This window comes from Gymnoscopelus braueri, assembly GCF_963280865.1.
Source record: "Gymnoscopelus braueri genome assembly, chromosome: 6".
NCBI lineage: Eukaryota > Metazoa > Chordata > Actinopteri > Myctophiformes > Myctophidae > Gymnoscopelus > Gymnoscopelus braueri.
In genome coordinates this window covers 53,504,565-53,518,154 of record NC_137607.1, presented here as the reverse complement: position 1 = coordinate 53,518,154, position 13,590 = coordinate 53,504,565, and the positions used below count along the sequence as shown (strand labels likewise).

Here is a 13,590-nt window from a genome sequence, read left to right as displayed (position 1 = left end):
AAAGAAAACGGGCATAAATGTTTTTTGTTGTTGTGTTTGTTAGGGGGGATGTGGGAGGTGTGTCCTCTCCCCTCGGAGCCAAACAGAACTGTCCCTCTCCAAACTCCTCCGATGTCCAGAACTCCATTCCTAGGAGTTTTGACCGGGTACATATTGAGCGTCTCTACATTTACCTGTGCACTCTTGTACAACTACACACACTTTTTTTTTACATGCAGACTGACCATGAATTATGATGACGATAAATGACAATGACACATACTTTCTCCCTCTCTCTCTCTATGCCTCTTGACACCATCCTTTTAGCACTTTTTAACATTGTTTGGAAAAGCGCTATAAATGTTTTATTGATTATCATTTATTATCCCATCTCTTGTTCCATAGGGTGGTAAGGAGAAGAGTCCATCTGCCCAGGGTGACAACACCATTACAAGCCTACCTATCAGCATACCCCTGAGCACTGTCCACCCCAGTAAGCTACCAGTCAGCATCCCTCTGGCCAGCGTGGTGCTGCCCAGCCGCGCTGAGAGACTGGTGCGTATTCAGCACCTCAGTGTTGTGTCTAAATTACCCCAAGTTTGTATTCTAACACGGGTTCCCAGACATTTTAGCTCAAGACCCAAAAGAGGGCGGACCCAAACTAGTGAAAAATCGATTGTGGATCGCTTGTAGATCTTCTATTTTCACTACTTAAAAGTTTTTTTCTAATTCATGTCATTTTTTGGGGGGATTTTTGTATTTACTTTTAATTTTGTAAAATTGAATTTTGTCCTCTGCCACGGGGGCTACTGTGGGACAGTACCTGGGGGCTCAGTTTCCTCTTGGAGGGGCCTCCGTCTTAGAGTCCCTGTTTGGGGCCCAGGCGGGTACACCCACGGTGAGTGGGAAGTTTTAATTTTATGAAAAATTGTGAATTCTTTTTTTGTTTATTGTGATTACAGAGGAATACACCAAGTCCTGTGTCTCAGACAGGTCAGACCAATGGTAAGTATTTCCCCAGAACAACCTCACATCACACAAGGATATGCTCAGAGATTTGCCACAGCCCAAGTAGCATTATGTAATTTAACTCTTGCTTATCTGGTTTCTCTTTGTTTTATTTTTATTCTATCCAAATGTTCTTTTATATTTATTTTGCTCTATGTCTTGATGTTTTAATGTTTTATGGAAAGCACATTGAATTGCTTTGTTGAAATGTGCTGTGCAAAAAAACTTGCCTGCCTTGCGTGATAGTTACTGCCTTTTTGTTGGCTCTAGGCTACTCTTCCAGCTATGGGCTGATGAATGGAGGCTCCCACCCTGATGACCACGACGGTGCTTCTTCCTCCCCTCCCCCACACACCAACGGCCCTCTGTCGGGGCCAATGGGCCGGGGAGGGCCCATGCACAGCCCGCCACTCGGCACCGGCGGCGTGCTCCAGTACGCGGACGGACCCCCAAGGATTCTTCCAGAAGATGGGCAGGACCGGCAAGGATGCGAATCGGATTCCGAGCCACAGGACAGCGAGTCCCGACGGCGCATCTTCTTCTCCTCTTCCTCGTCGTCGTCTTCATCTTCCTCCTCGTCGGGTGGTGCGGCCGGAGCGTCGAGGCTCCACCATCACACCAGCAGCACCAAACAGGGACACCACAGCAACCACGGAAGCCACCCTCCCCACCACCACCATCATCATTCGCCCGTCTCGCAGCACACACACACTCCCACGCACGTGGCCGCAGCGCAGCATTCTTCTCACAACCTCAGCTCTCAGGAGGGACGGAAGCGAGGGAGAAGGAAGCGTGGCTCGGCAGGGAACCTCGGGACCGGTGGATCCCCCAAAAGGAGATCTTTCTCTGGGCTGAGCTCCAACGGCCACTCCTCAGGGTCACCACTCAACATCAACTCCATGGTAAGTTGCTCATTGATGGCATTTTGCACCGGCAATTGATACATTGTTTTATTAGTGTTTTTACTCATTTTATTGGTGAATGGTGATATCATTTTGTTGCTGTCGGGCAGAAACCTCTTATCTCCATATTATTAACTGTTTTAGTTAGTTTTAGTTAATACATTAATGCCCTACTTGATCACACTACAGCGTCACACAAAAGCATCAAAAGTAGCAGATCCACAAGCTTGTAGATTTGCTACCTTTGCCCTTTTTGAATTTGAATCCTGAAAAGTAGCAGTTTTGGACATATGAGGTTTCCACTCGTCAGCAACGATTTATAGATAGATAGGTGTTGTGATTCACAAATTATTATTAGTTATTATTTCAGAAAAGTGGGCGTTTAAAAAGTTGCTAACTGTAATTTTATTAAATTATCAATAACTTGTTTAAAAAGTAAAGTAGTTTATTGGCAGTGCAGCTGATGGCTTCAGAAGTTTGGCACACAACTGGGAAAAAAGTTAGATATGGCGGTCATTAATCAAACTTGCAAATTAATTACAACATTTTTAGCCCGCGATTTTTGTAACCCATTTTTTTCACCCGGTGCCAATTTCCTAAGTGATACTGGGCGCTACACCAGCCCTACACCAGCGCTACACCAGTCCCCCACAGCCTAGGGAGGCCAGGGCCGAGCTCATGCTTCCTTCAATGCATGAGAGCCAACTGACCTTCTTGTCACCTGACAGGGGGGAGTTTCCCCGGTAGGACGTAGCGCGTGGAAGGAACACGTTATTCCAACCAGTTCCCTTCCCCTCCATCAGGCGCCCCGGCTGTCATGGGGGAGGCGGTATAGCGACCAGGATTACTACATGCTTTTGTGAGGGTATTAACTACCCTAGGAGATTAACTCATTAATTCATTTTAAATCTTTCTTTATATATATTCTACTGTGTATACTTTTTTTTATTTTATTTTTTACTTGTTTCCATTTTTCATTGCAATTGTGTCTTATTTGTTTGTATTGTCCTTTGTGTTAATGGTAAAATAAGATACCAGGGTTGTGGCTCTTTCGGAGCGGGAACTTTGGGGGGGTGGGAGGGGTAACATACATACTGTTTTTGTATGACTCTTGTTATTGACTTGTATGTGAAAATATAAAATAAAGAAACCTTGAACAAAAAAAACAAAACAAAAAACTTGCAAATCAGCACAATATTGCTGACACACCCCCATCAGGAATACCAATTCCATACCGATGGTTATGGTTCACAATACTTGGGAATCTTGGTGCTCACCGCTGAAGGGAGATTTTGCATGGTACATGGAGAAACTCTGTGCTACGTAGTCTGAGTGTGCCAGGTTAGAGTCTTTATTATCTTTTGATTGGCAGTTGTGCCTAACACTCATACCAAAACATGATTTACGAGACTGTGGCGGCTCGTGTGGGACAACCAAGGCATGGATGCGTGTGTAATGACTGACAACTAATAACAGATTCATGAAAAAATATCACTTTTGACTGCAACAAATAGCTTAAGTAGCGATATGCTTATGGGCTCCACTCTATGCTATGGGGGCTGCAGGGGAAACTGGACGACGGGGGCAGTTCTGCAAATAGACCTCATGGCCAGTAATTTGGGATCAATATAAGTAGGGGAAAAAGGCTATATGTTATTTTAGTCCAGACTTGTCCTTTAAGTTGCAGTTTAAGTAATACAAATACTCTGGATCTAACAACCAAGAGTGTGTCTTCTGGATTAAAGTCTTCTAAGTTACACATTGAATACGGTTGTTGTCTTTATTCTCTTATGTCTGTTTATGTCAGTAATAATACTCAAAGATTCTTCTTGGCATTGGCCCTGCACTAATGATTACAGTGTGTTTTTCATCCTGCCAGGTGAACAACATCAACCAGCCCCTGGAGATCTCAGCCATCTCCTCCCCGGAGCAGTCAAGCCGCAGCCCCTTTGGGCCTGACTTGGATCAGCCTCCGGTCCTGAAGAGAGAGCGCCCCCTGGAGCTCAATGGTGGTGGACGTTACTCCTCGGCTCCTAGCTCAGACGATGAGGACTCGGGGTATCCTGCGGACAGCTCCAGCTCACGGTAAATACATGCGCCTCCCAGATAGGATGTTCGACCATTTGTATTTTGCCCTGTGGTTCTGCTATATTGTTATTTCACAGTTTATTAGTTGTATGATTGTTTGTTGCTAATAACCGTGGGTTTGTGGGGTTTCCCTTAGAATTGAAAGAAAAATTGCCACTATATCTTTGGAGAGCAGAGACGGACCTGGGAGAATGGGAGATGGTGAGAAACTAAAGTGATGCCTGGCAATTTTATAAATTCATTAATATTTTACAATTCGAGCGCAGTGTCTGCTACAGTATGTGACAACTTTCTCTCTCTCTCTCTCTCTCTCTCTCTCGCAACCCCCGCTCCCTCCCCCCCCCCCCCCCCCTTTTGTCACCAGGTCGTAAATCAGGTACCAGCAGCGGTAACAGCACCGGCAGCGAGACCTCCTCTTCGTCCTCTTTATCGTCGAACAGCAAGTGGAAGTCTACCTTTTCACCCATCTCTGACCTAAAGCAGCCCAACTCCGACATGAGACAGGGGGGCTCCCCCTTTGGCATGGGGGGGGGGTCTGGCCGGAGCACCGACTCAGACTCTGACCACAAGCAGCAGCATCAGCAGGCCAAGAGAGGCACCGAAGCGGACAACACCGTCTATGTCACCACCACCAACCCCTTCCTCAGCCAGGAGATGGGGGTACGGGGAGGCGGGGGGGGCCAGGGAACCAGCGGGCCAGACCAGCGGCAGGCTCTACAGAAACAGAAAGGCACTCGGGAGAGCCCGGCCAGCGAGAACCTCTTCATCTCCGCCGCTGTCAGCAGTGGAGGGGGCATCCTGAGTGGGAAGGTTGGGGGTAGTCCTGTAGCAGTGTCCTCGGCCACGGGGGCTACTGTGGGACAGTACCTGGGGGCTCAGTTTCCTCTTGGAGGGGCCTCCGTCTTACAGTCCCTGTTTGGGGCCCAGGCGGGTACACCCACGGTGAGTGGGACCTCACGGATGGTCAATGGACACTCTGCCCTGGGGAGCTTTTCCAGTGCTGGGCTGGCAGGGGGAGCAGCTGGAGGTAAGAATCACTTGATGATGAATTGATGGTTGTCTCTCAAATGTTAACGGTAGAGTTTCAGGGGGTTTCAGTAGTTAGAGTGGTTAGTGAGTGAGGGGTATTGGGAACTGGCTCGCTTTTCGACTCAGGTAAGTGGAAGTCCAATGCACCACCAACCCGGTCTGCATTCTGCTTGTCTACCTGACCGACGGCTTGACTTAACTGACTGACCTTGACCTCTCGCTGCTTTGCTTTGACCGTGACTGGCTGCCTGAGAGCTAAAGTTGGAAACACCCCTGGAAAATGTCACATAGAATAAATGCTTGCCACAAATATGGGAAAGAATCCAGAAATGACACAGTCGCAGTCGAAGTTGTCTTGTTCATTATAATTGCTTAATTGATTTACGAAAAACACATGCAGTATTCTGAATACTATTTTATGCAGGAGGCACTTGAATTGATTATTTTCTGTGGGTGTATCAGTTGGAGGTTATATATGTCACAGAGACATTTCACTGTGATGTCCCGGGCAAAATGGTCCAGTCCAAAAAATGTCTTAAGAAATGTCTCGGTCTATATGTAAAGCTCTACTAAACAGACCTTGCTAGCGTCACAGTGGAATGGCTTTGCCTGCTTTTGGTGTGCTTGTCTTGAGACTTGGCTTGCCCGCTATGCACAACCTGGCTCAGTTCCTGCCTCTGTCTTTCTCCCCGTCCCTCTTACTCTCTCTCTGTCACATTCTCTCTCTGTCTCTCTCTCTCTCTACCCCCCTCTATCCACCCCCACATGCTTCCATCTCTGCTGTGTGATTTGTTTTCAGGTATATTTCACCACGTGGTCCCCTCAGTGTCCTCTCATCATCAGTTTGGGGCGGGGCTGCCCGCCTCCGGAGGTCTCGGCGCGCTGCTCAGCCTCTCCTCCTCTCCCTCCACCTCCTCCCCAACCCAGCAGCACGCCACCTCCCAGTCAGCCTCCTCCATGCGCTTGGTCTCCGTGTCCTCCTCGTCCCCCCTCCTCGCGCTCTCCCTGTCCCACGCCCAGCACGGCCGTACCCACACGGTCCTGCACAGCCCTTCTCCTCCCACGCTCTCCTTGCCCGCCCCGCCTCCCTTACACAGCGTCCCCTCCTCCTCCTTAGCGCAGCCCGCCACGCACTCCGAGGCCCCGCCTCTACCTTCCTCGCGTCCAGACTCCCTCCTCTCCTCGCGTCTGTCCCATCATGCCTCCCTCCACCACCAGAGGGCGCAGTCCTCCCGCGCTCTTTCCATCTCCTCCTCCTCCTCTTCCTCGTCTGTCTCCTCTGCTTCTATGTCTGCTGCCGCTGCTGCTGCTACTGCCTCCCTGTCGTCCTCGTCCTCCTCTTTGTCCAGCTCCTCCTCCTCTCGTCCCCTCGCGGTGCACTACTCCCCTCGCCTGCCCCCCCCTCCCCCAATGCCGCCGGCCAGCAGCTCCGGAGGAGGCGGCGGGGCGAGCCTGTGGAGGACTCAGGGCTTGCATGCTTGCACCACCACCCAGCTCCCTGGCCCCCGACCAAGATAGGACTCGTGGGTGGAGGTGGGCTGGGTGGTGTGGGGGGTGTTGGAGATGGAGAAGGGTGCAAGGCGAAAGGCAATGAAAGGGGGGGATGGGAGGAGAGAGATTTAACAAGAGACGGGTAGGGAGTGAGAGAGACAGGATACCTGTTTTTCGCCCTGTGCTTCCAAAGCTGTTGTTCCTGTTTGAACAAGGTAAGTCAATATACTTGGACTGTGGCTGCGCATCACAGTGTAAACTCTTTTTTTGAGTTTTGTCCACATGTGTGAGTGCTAGCACTGCTTTGAGGGGGTTTAAGCTTTTTAACCCATTAAGACCTGAAGCCGATTCTACAAATGTCTTCTAAATCCCAACAGTATTCTGAAAAACGTGTTTCTATATCAGTGGTTCTCAAACTTTTTCATGTCAAGGACCCCCAAAATGATATGTATTTGGCCGCCGACCCCCATCTCAAAATATGTTGTTCCAGGGACCCCCAGAAGCAAAGATTTGAGTTAAAATGTTCGCTTTAAAAGAATATATATATTCAAAGATTTGCACAAATTTTCATATTTTTTTTTTAAATAGCAAATCTACAAGCTCGTAGCGCGGCGCTATGAGCTTGTAGATCTGCTATTTTTGAATAGCCAAAGTGTAAAATAATGCTTTTTAGCTCAAATCAAAAAGTGACACACATGCGTTCCAGGTTTTAATGGGTTACGCTATTTTGAACCGTCTAGTCCAGAAGTTTGTGGTTCCCAACATTTTTCAGTTCAGGACATTTTGGGTCACTGTCTCCTCAGGACCTAAACTTACAAATAGGCTATGCATTATGAATTGCACGTCTAAGTACGGATTAAGAACACAACAAACCATGAATTGCAATGTATGTGAAATGTATTTATTTCATTACAAAGATACTCAATCAACATTTTGACAACATTTTAAGTTTCTCACCACCTCATAAATTGTGTCCTGGGCAACATTCTCCTAATTTGTACACTATTAACTGGGGAATCAAGGCTTGGAATGATGCCTTCAGTGCTGCAATGTTCCCTTTGAATGCCTGGTAGATGAGAGACAGGGTAATGGGTGGGACAAGTGAGAGTGGTGATTTTTATAATTATTATTAAACATCCATTCTCACTTGTTCCTGATGTAAATACAGTGTTTCTATGAGAAACAAAGTACATATAATGACACACTATTATTTTATTCAGATCATCCTTAATCTTTCTCCCTCCATTACGCTGTCTCACTGTGTGTGACAGACGCACACACAGGCTCAGACATGTGTTCATAAAAGATTTCAATTTTTTTTTAAAAAGGTTTTCAACACGTTGCAATGCATCTAGGCGGATTTGGCTTTTCTTTTAGACTTGACTTGACAGAAAGAAATGCTAAACCCCACTCAATCTCTTTTTTTCTGACTGTGGTGCTCATGATGTTTTTTTTCCTCCATCTGTTCGCAGGTAACTGATGAGATCTACCTCAATGTAATATAACCTATGCAAGTGGCCAGGTGTGGACCAAGTCGCTCTACTCACTGACTGGTGCTTCAAAACGCCTGCACAACCCAACCATGTCCAAGACTGGCTTCTGTACTGGGATCACTCTCTTAACACACACACACACGCACACATACGTCATACCATACCACTATGGTACCCCTGAGCAGAATTCATAGGTGTCGGTCATGCTTACGTGTGAAGTGAAAGGCATAAAGCTATAATAGTCACTGAACGCAGAGGCCTGGGCACAGCAGACAGAGTATCTTACCTGCCGCTGTCATACCTGTCATGAACTGTTATCAAGCTTCTTGGCTTGACATTGTGGTGCTTTATATGATGCCAATTCATAATTTAATTTTGTACCAGTGGCCATTATAGCATCAAGTGCTTTAAAAAATAAAATAAAATTGTGTTGAGTGTTGTAATTTAATATATAAGCACAGACGGTCCACCTATTTGAGCTGCACTGGTGCACCAAGTGCTGTTTATTTAAAATGTCTCCACACATGCCCATACGTACCTGCACATGCGCAAAGACCAGTCCACTGAACTCTGTTTGGATGTCATGCAGCCATTCGCCTCTGCATGTTCACGCACCCTCTTGTTTGTGCTCTCACCATTCAGTGGAATTAAAAGAGCATTTGGATACCAAACAAGATCAGTAACGTAATGTCGTAGTGTAACTTTTCACTGGATAGTCTGTTGTTGGATAGCGTAAAATGCGTAGCTAAACAGGACAGGATGACCGATCCTGTCTGGGTTATTGACCGCCTTTTAAACTCTTGTTACTAATTCAACTGAAGGCCAAATTAAATAGCATTGCCCTATTGCCCCCTAATCAAAGATAGATTAATTGTTTAAATGAACTTGAATACAATTTGGCTTTTCACGTTTCCTCTCAGAGAGTTGCTGTTAATTAATTTACAATAAAACTAAATAATGGTGAATTTATGAGCAGAGCTGACAGCCAAGGATTTTTAGGGCAAGTGGCAGTATGGCAAGCCGAATGTTTGTCCTTTCAGTTAACCCAATAGAAAGACCCAATGCAATTCATTAGATAAGATAATGTTCTATGTGGCATACTGTTTGCATGAACCAGCACCACCCACAGTAAATAGATATTGCTATCCAAGTGCGATAGTGAACGATATGAGTCGAGTATGGTTGTCTCGGCTCCATAACAAAGCTTTCGTTGAGCAGACTACAGGTGTAGACGATTGGCTGCCTGGCAACTGAGTCATAGTTCTCACTACGACATTGGACTGCTGCAGAGTGTCCTAACATTCTTAAACATGCAGAAGGTTCAAACCATTCTTAAGCTGAGCTCATTTGTTTTTGTTTGCTTTTAATCCCTGCTGTTTTGGAAAACTAAATTAATTAAAATATTGGACTTAAATATTGTACGCAGACTTGTGTGCAACACATGCACATACTCACATGAACACCTGCGCACACATACATGCATATCATCACACTGGGAATACAAAAATAAGAACCACAGCAAACTACTGGACTGTTGTCATACCTTTTATGGTTTGCTTTTTTTATTTTGTAAATCATTTTTGTATACAATGTTTGTACTGTGAATTGTCTGAGTGTATAATTGTGTATAATTTTAGATTATTATATTTATGCTGTCTCCTTTTTTTTGTCTTTGGTATTTCTTTCCTTTTAATTTTGAATCCTTAAATGTGTTGACAGTGTAGAATGCAATAGTGTGTGTACTTGACTCACAGTCTGAAAAACAATGGTGCTACAATCCGTCTGACTCGGGACTGTGCCTGAACTTATTTATTCTATATTGATTACATAAAAATAATCATGAAACCCAAATGGAATATATGGTGCTGCTTGTACACAGGGACAAGTTTTAATGCCATTTTGTTTTCTGGCAATTACTCATATTTAAGATGCTCTTGCCTGTTTGTGTACAACTGTAGACACCACATGTTTGAACAGAGCCGCGTCCTGCAGTCGATGCAATGCGCTCGGTGGATGTGTGTGCATTTCTCTCACAGTTGTTTAAAACGTGCAGCCATGCACCTTCAGCTCTGAAAACCATGCTACTAGTACGGGATTTGTTTTTTAAGAACACGACACACTGTTATTGTACATATTTGGTTTTTTTGTGTTTTTTTTCCATTGTATGACTTACGTTTTTAAAATAAGAAAAGGGTGTGTATATATATATATATATATGATATACAGTATATGTGAATTGGAAACATCTAGATTGTGTTATTTTTTTCTTTTAGGGGCTGCAGGGGTCATGTTTTGGTGCTCGCATTGTGACCCTTGCACCCAACCTGTTAGACAGGATGGGCTTGAAGCCGTGGAGAAGGGGGTGGGGAGATTGTTTAGTCTAGTGTCCATACAAATAAGCCTGTATACTTGTGAAAACACACTTCACGGGGAAATGAACTCGGAACATATGTATTTACAACAAAAAAAACATCTATCGGATGTTTTTAGTGTTTAGATTTCTCTACCACCTCAAACAGCAGGAAAAAATGGTGCTTCCCCCTCCCCCAAATTTCAGGAGTTTATATGTTTTACAGACTAATTTGTCTTGGTGCATGCAATAACACAATCCAACATGTCGTATACACTGCCTTTCATTGGATATGTTCTATTGAATCACCCTACCTTCTATGAGCATATTGTATAAACATAACAGCAAATGTTCTGACCATGTTTAACCGGTAGTTTTAGTTTGAATACTACACGGTAAACTACTGAGTGTTAATTGAGGCTTACACACTAAATTAACACTCAGAAATTTGCCGTTTAGTGAGCATTGCTTGATTGGGGTTGATTACCTCAGCTAAGCTTCTATCCCGTTGTCACTTTTGAGATTGTCATTACAGAACTTAAGTAGCCGGATTCCACATCAGCTTGTTTTGTCTGCGTTTGTTTCGTATGACTGTGTGCGCGTGTCTCAAATGAGACTAATTAAAGCTTTATAGTCACATTGCTGTCGTGTACACTCTAATAGCTCTGCAAACACCATGTGTTATTCATCTACAGCTTTGTTTTCTCTCTTTAAGTGAAGAAAGTTAATTTACTCATTTTAGAAATTAACCAGAGAGGCAATAGTCCTTTTTGTTACCAGCACTGATGGGGTCTTTTGTAATTGTTATTGTTAACACCGTTTTGATTTTCTTACTCTTGCTGTTTGATACAATTGCAGTTTCAATGGTGACTTAGATTCCGATCAAGTTTTAATACTACTAGTCAGACAGTACAGTGCTCTCCTTCACTTAAAACAAGGATAAATGCAGCTACATGTATTGATTAAATATGCTTCCTCTCATCTTGTTCTGAAGAGAGGCAAGGTTTCATAATCTTAAACACAAGCTGGCTCGTGGTTTTTCCGATGGCCTGTCAAATCGATCGAACTTCCTAACAAACTGGAGGGGCAGCATGACGTTATGTACCTGTGAGAATTGGGGTTTGGCAACAGTGAATATTGATACCAGTGTTACATGTTATCAGTGGTGTAAAGTAACTAAGTATATTTACTTAAGTACTGTTACTTAAGTACAATTTTGAGGTATTTGTACTTTACTTGAGTATTTCCAATTTCCAATACTTTTACTTCTACTCCACTACATCTCAGAGGCAAATATTGTACTTTTACTCCACTACATTTACTTGAAAACTTTAATTACTTTTCAGATATAAATTATGATATAATGAAACCTACATTAACCACTTTAAACCTAGGCTATTTGAAAATAGCAGATCTACAAGCTCACAACGCGTTGCATCTTGTGAGCTTGTAGATGGGCTATTTTCAAATATTTAGTACTTTTACTTTTGGTACTTTAAGTACATTTTGATGCCAATACTTTTGTACTTTTACTCAAGTACATTTTTAATTCTGGACTTTTACTTGTAACAGAGTATTTTTATATTACAGTATTGGTACTTTTACTTAGGTAAAGAATTTGAGTACTTTTTCCACCACTGCATGTTATAACTTGATTGTTTCATTGAAGCCACTTGGAGTCAGTCAGAGCGATGAGGTACCGATATTCAATTTATTTGGCATAAAGCATGAATTGTATGATAAGTCCTTATTGCACTTGCTCCAAAATGCACCATCATCATGGTATGCGAGGTGTGAGTTTTGCAGTCAAGGCGGTTTACTCTGAATCCTGCCAAAGGTCTTACTCAGGAACTTCAGTGTTAAAATGATTTAACACTCTTTTAGCTACTGCATGTCACAAACGTATCTATCATCAAGTGGCATGGTAAAAGTCCCTCTTCTCTTCGCTTACCTAGCTCAGGACCAGGTCAGCCACGTAATCTATTTTAAGGTAGCCTCAAAAACTCCTTTTGTGCTTTGAGTTAACTAATTGCCTTAGTGATGTTTCCATGTCTCCTTGCACCATTTCTCACTGTCATACGCTGTACATGCGGCCTCTCCAGGCATCTAAATCTTGCTTTATAAAGCTTTATATGTCAGCCTGCTGGGGAATCTGTGGAGTGGTTACAACATGCAGAATCATCTTCCTCTCTCAAATGCCTCCGTCTGGGTCCCGGTCCCTCTGAAAAGGACGTTAAATGTCCTTTTGTTGTGATCCCCTTCAGTGGGGGTGACTGTCAATGGAAGACAAATGTGATCTATGTACAGTATAGCGATCTCTGATCAGTTAAAGCCTGGGCAGGTTTGAGGTGCAATAACAGCAAACCTACTTTCCAAAAGGCCCTGGATTTTCATGGAAAAATTCTTGCTGTTTGGTGTTGGTGCTTTTATCTTAAGATGTTATAGTGATAAATGAATTGAGATGGGTTTTTTCTGCTTTTTAATTAATTAAAAAACAGTTTCATATAACATTTGTGAGACGTCTTTTCTTTCCGTTATGAATGTTGACCTGAGAAAAATGTGGCCCACCAAGTAGCACATTTTCAAACTTGTCCAGATTGGAGCATCATTGCTCTAAAGCAGGGGTTTTCAACTGATTGTGAACCAGGGACCACCACCCTGATTAAGAATCAACCTGGGGACCACTGTTGTGTTGGGTGAGATTAGAGCTAAGATTAGTGCTTTGCTAACACTTGCTACTGTATGCATGCATTCCATGATACATCCCACTGTTTCTCAACCAGTGGTCCATGGACTACACAGACACATGCAATTATATGGCCACATTTCCTAATAATGATGACTCCATCAGGCAATCCGGTACACTTCCCCTTCTTGAGAACTCCCTTTTCTGTGGAATTTCTTTACCTCCGACTTCCCAGAAACTGACCACCAGATCGATTATAGGCTTGTTCCATGGAACAAGAAGAAAAAAACATATTGCAACATGGTCAGGGACCACATGCAATACCTTCAGGGACCACAAGTGGTCCACGGACCACCTGTTGAAAACCCCTGCTCTAAAGTCTAATCCATAAATGGCCCTGATGTGTTCTCCGATTATTACCTTCTGTTGGAGGGAATGTTGGTCTTTCAGAGTCAGACAAGGCTAGCAGCCACAATGGCCTAATGTCCACTCCAGGGGTTGTCCAAATATAGTCCAAACAACCAAACATAGCTGAAACATCTTGAATACAGGCTCCTATTTGCT

The 13,590-nt window shown here is 44.0% G+C and overlaps 2 protein-coding genes across 2 annotated transcripts in view; both read left to right on the top strand.

Annotated features, from left to right (window-relative positions):
• Positions 1–10,896, top strand: part of dot1l (DOT1-like histone H3K79 methyltransferase) — a 42,734-nt gene extending 31,838 nt beyond the window's left edge. Inside the window, exons 21-28 of the mRNA XM_080429786.1 lie at positions 44–146; positions 385–534; positions 942–984; positions 1,258–1,889; positions 3,769–3,974; positions 4,114–4,178; positions 4,342–5,004; positions 7,970–10,896. Coding sequence (XP_080285912.1) covers positions 44–146; positions 385–534; positions 942–984; positions 1,258–1,889; positions 3,769–3,974; positions 4,114–4,178; positions 4,342–5,004; positions 7,970–7,977 — 1,870 coding nt within the window. The 3' untranslated portion in view covers positions 7,978–10,896. The remainder of the gene's footprint in view (positions 1–43; positions 147–384; positions 535–941; positions 985–1,257; positions 1,890–3,768; positions 3,975–4,113; positions 4,179–4,341; positions 5,005–7,969) is intronic.
• LOC308086291 (uncharacterized protein) lies at positions 5,012–6,524 on the top strand (the record flags this gene model as incomplete). The annotated part of the gene is made up of 1 exon (XM_080429787.1): positions 5,012–6,524. Exon 1 carries the CDS (start codon positions 5,772–5,774, stop codon positions 6,522–6,524), a length of 753 nt encoding a protein of 250 aa, XP_080285913.1. The 5' UTR covers positions 5,012–5,771.
• Positions 10,897–13,590: the final 2,694 nt, after the last annotated feature.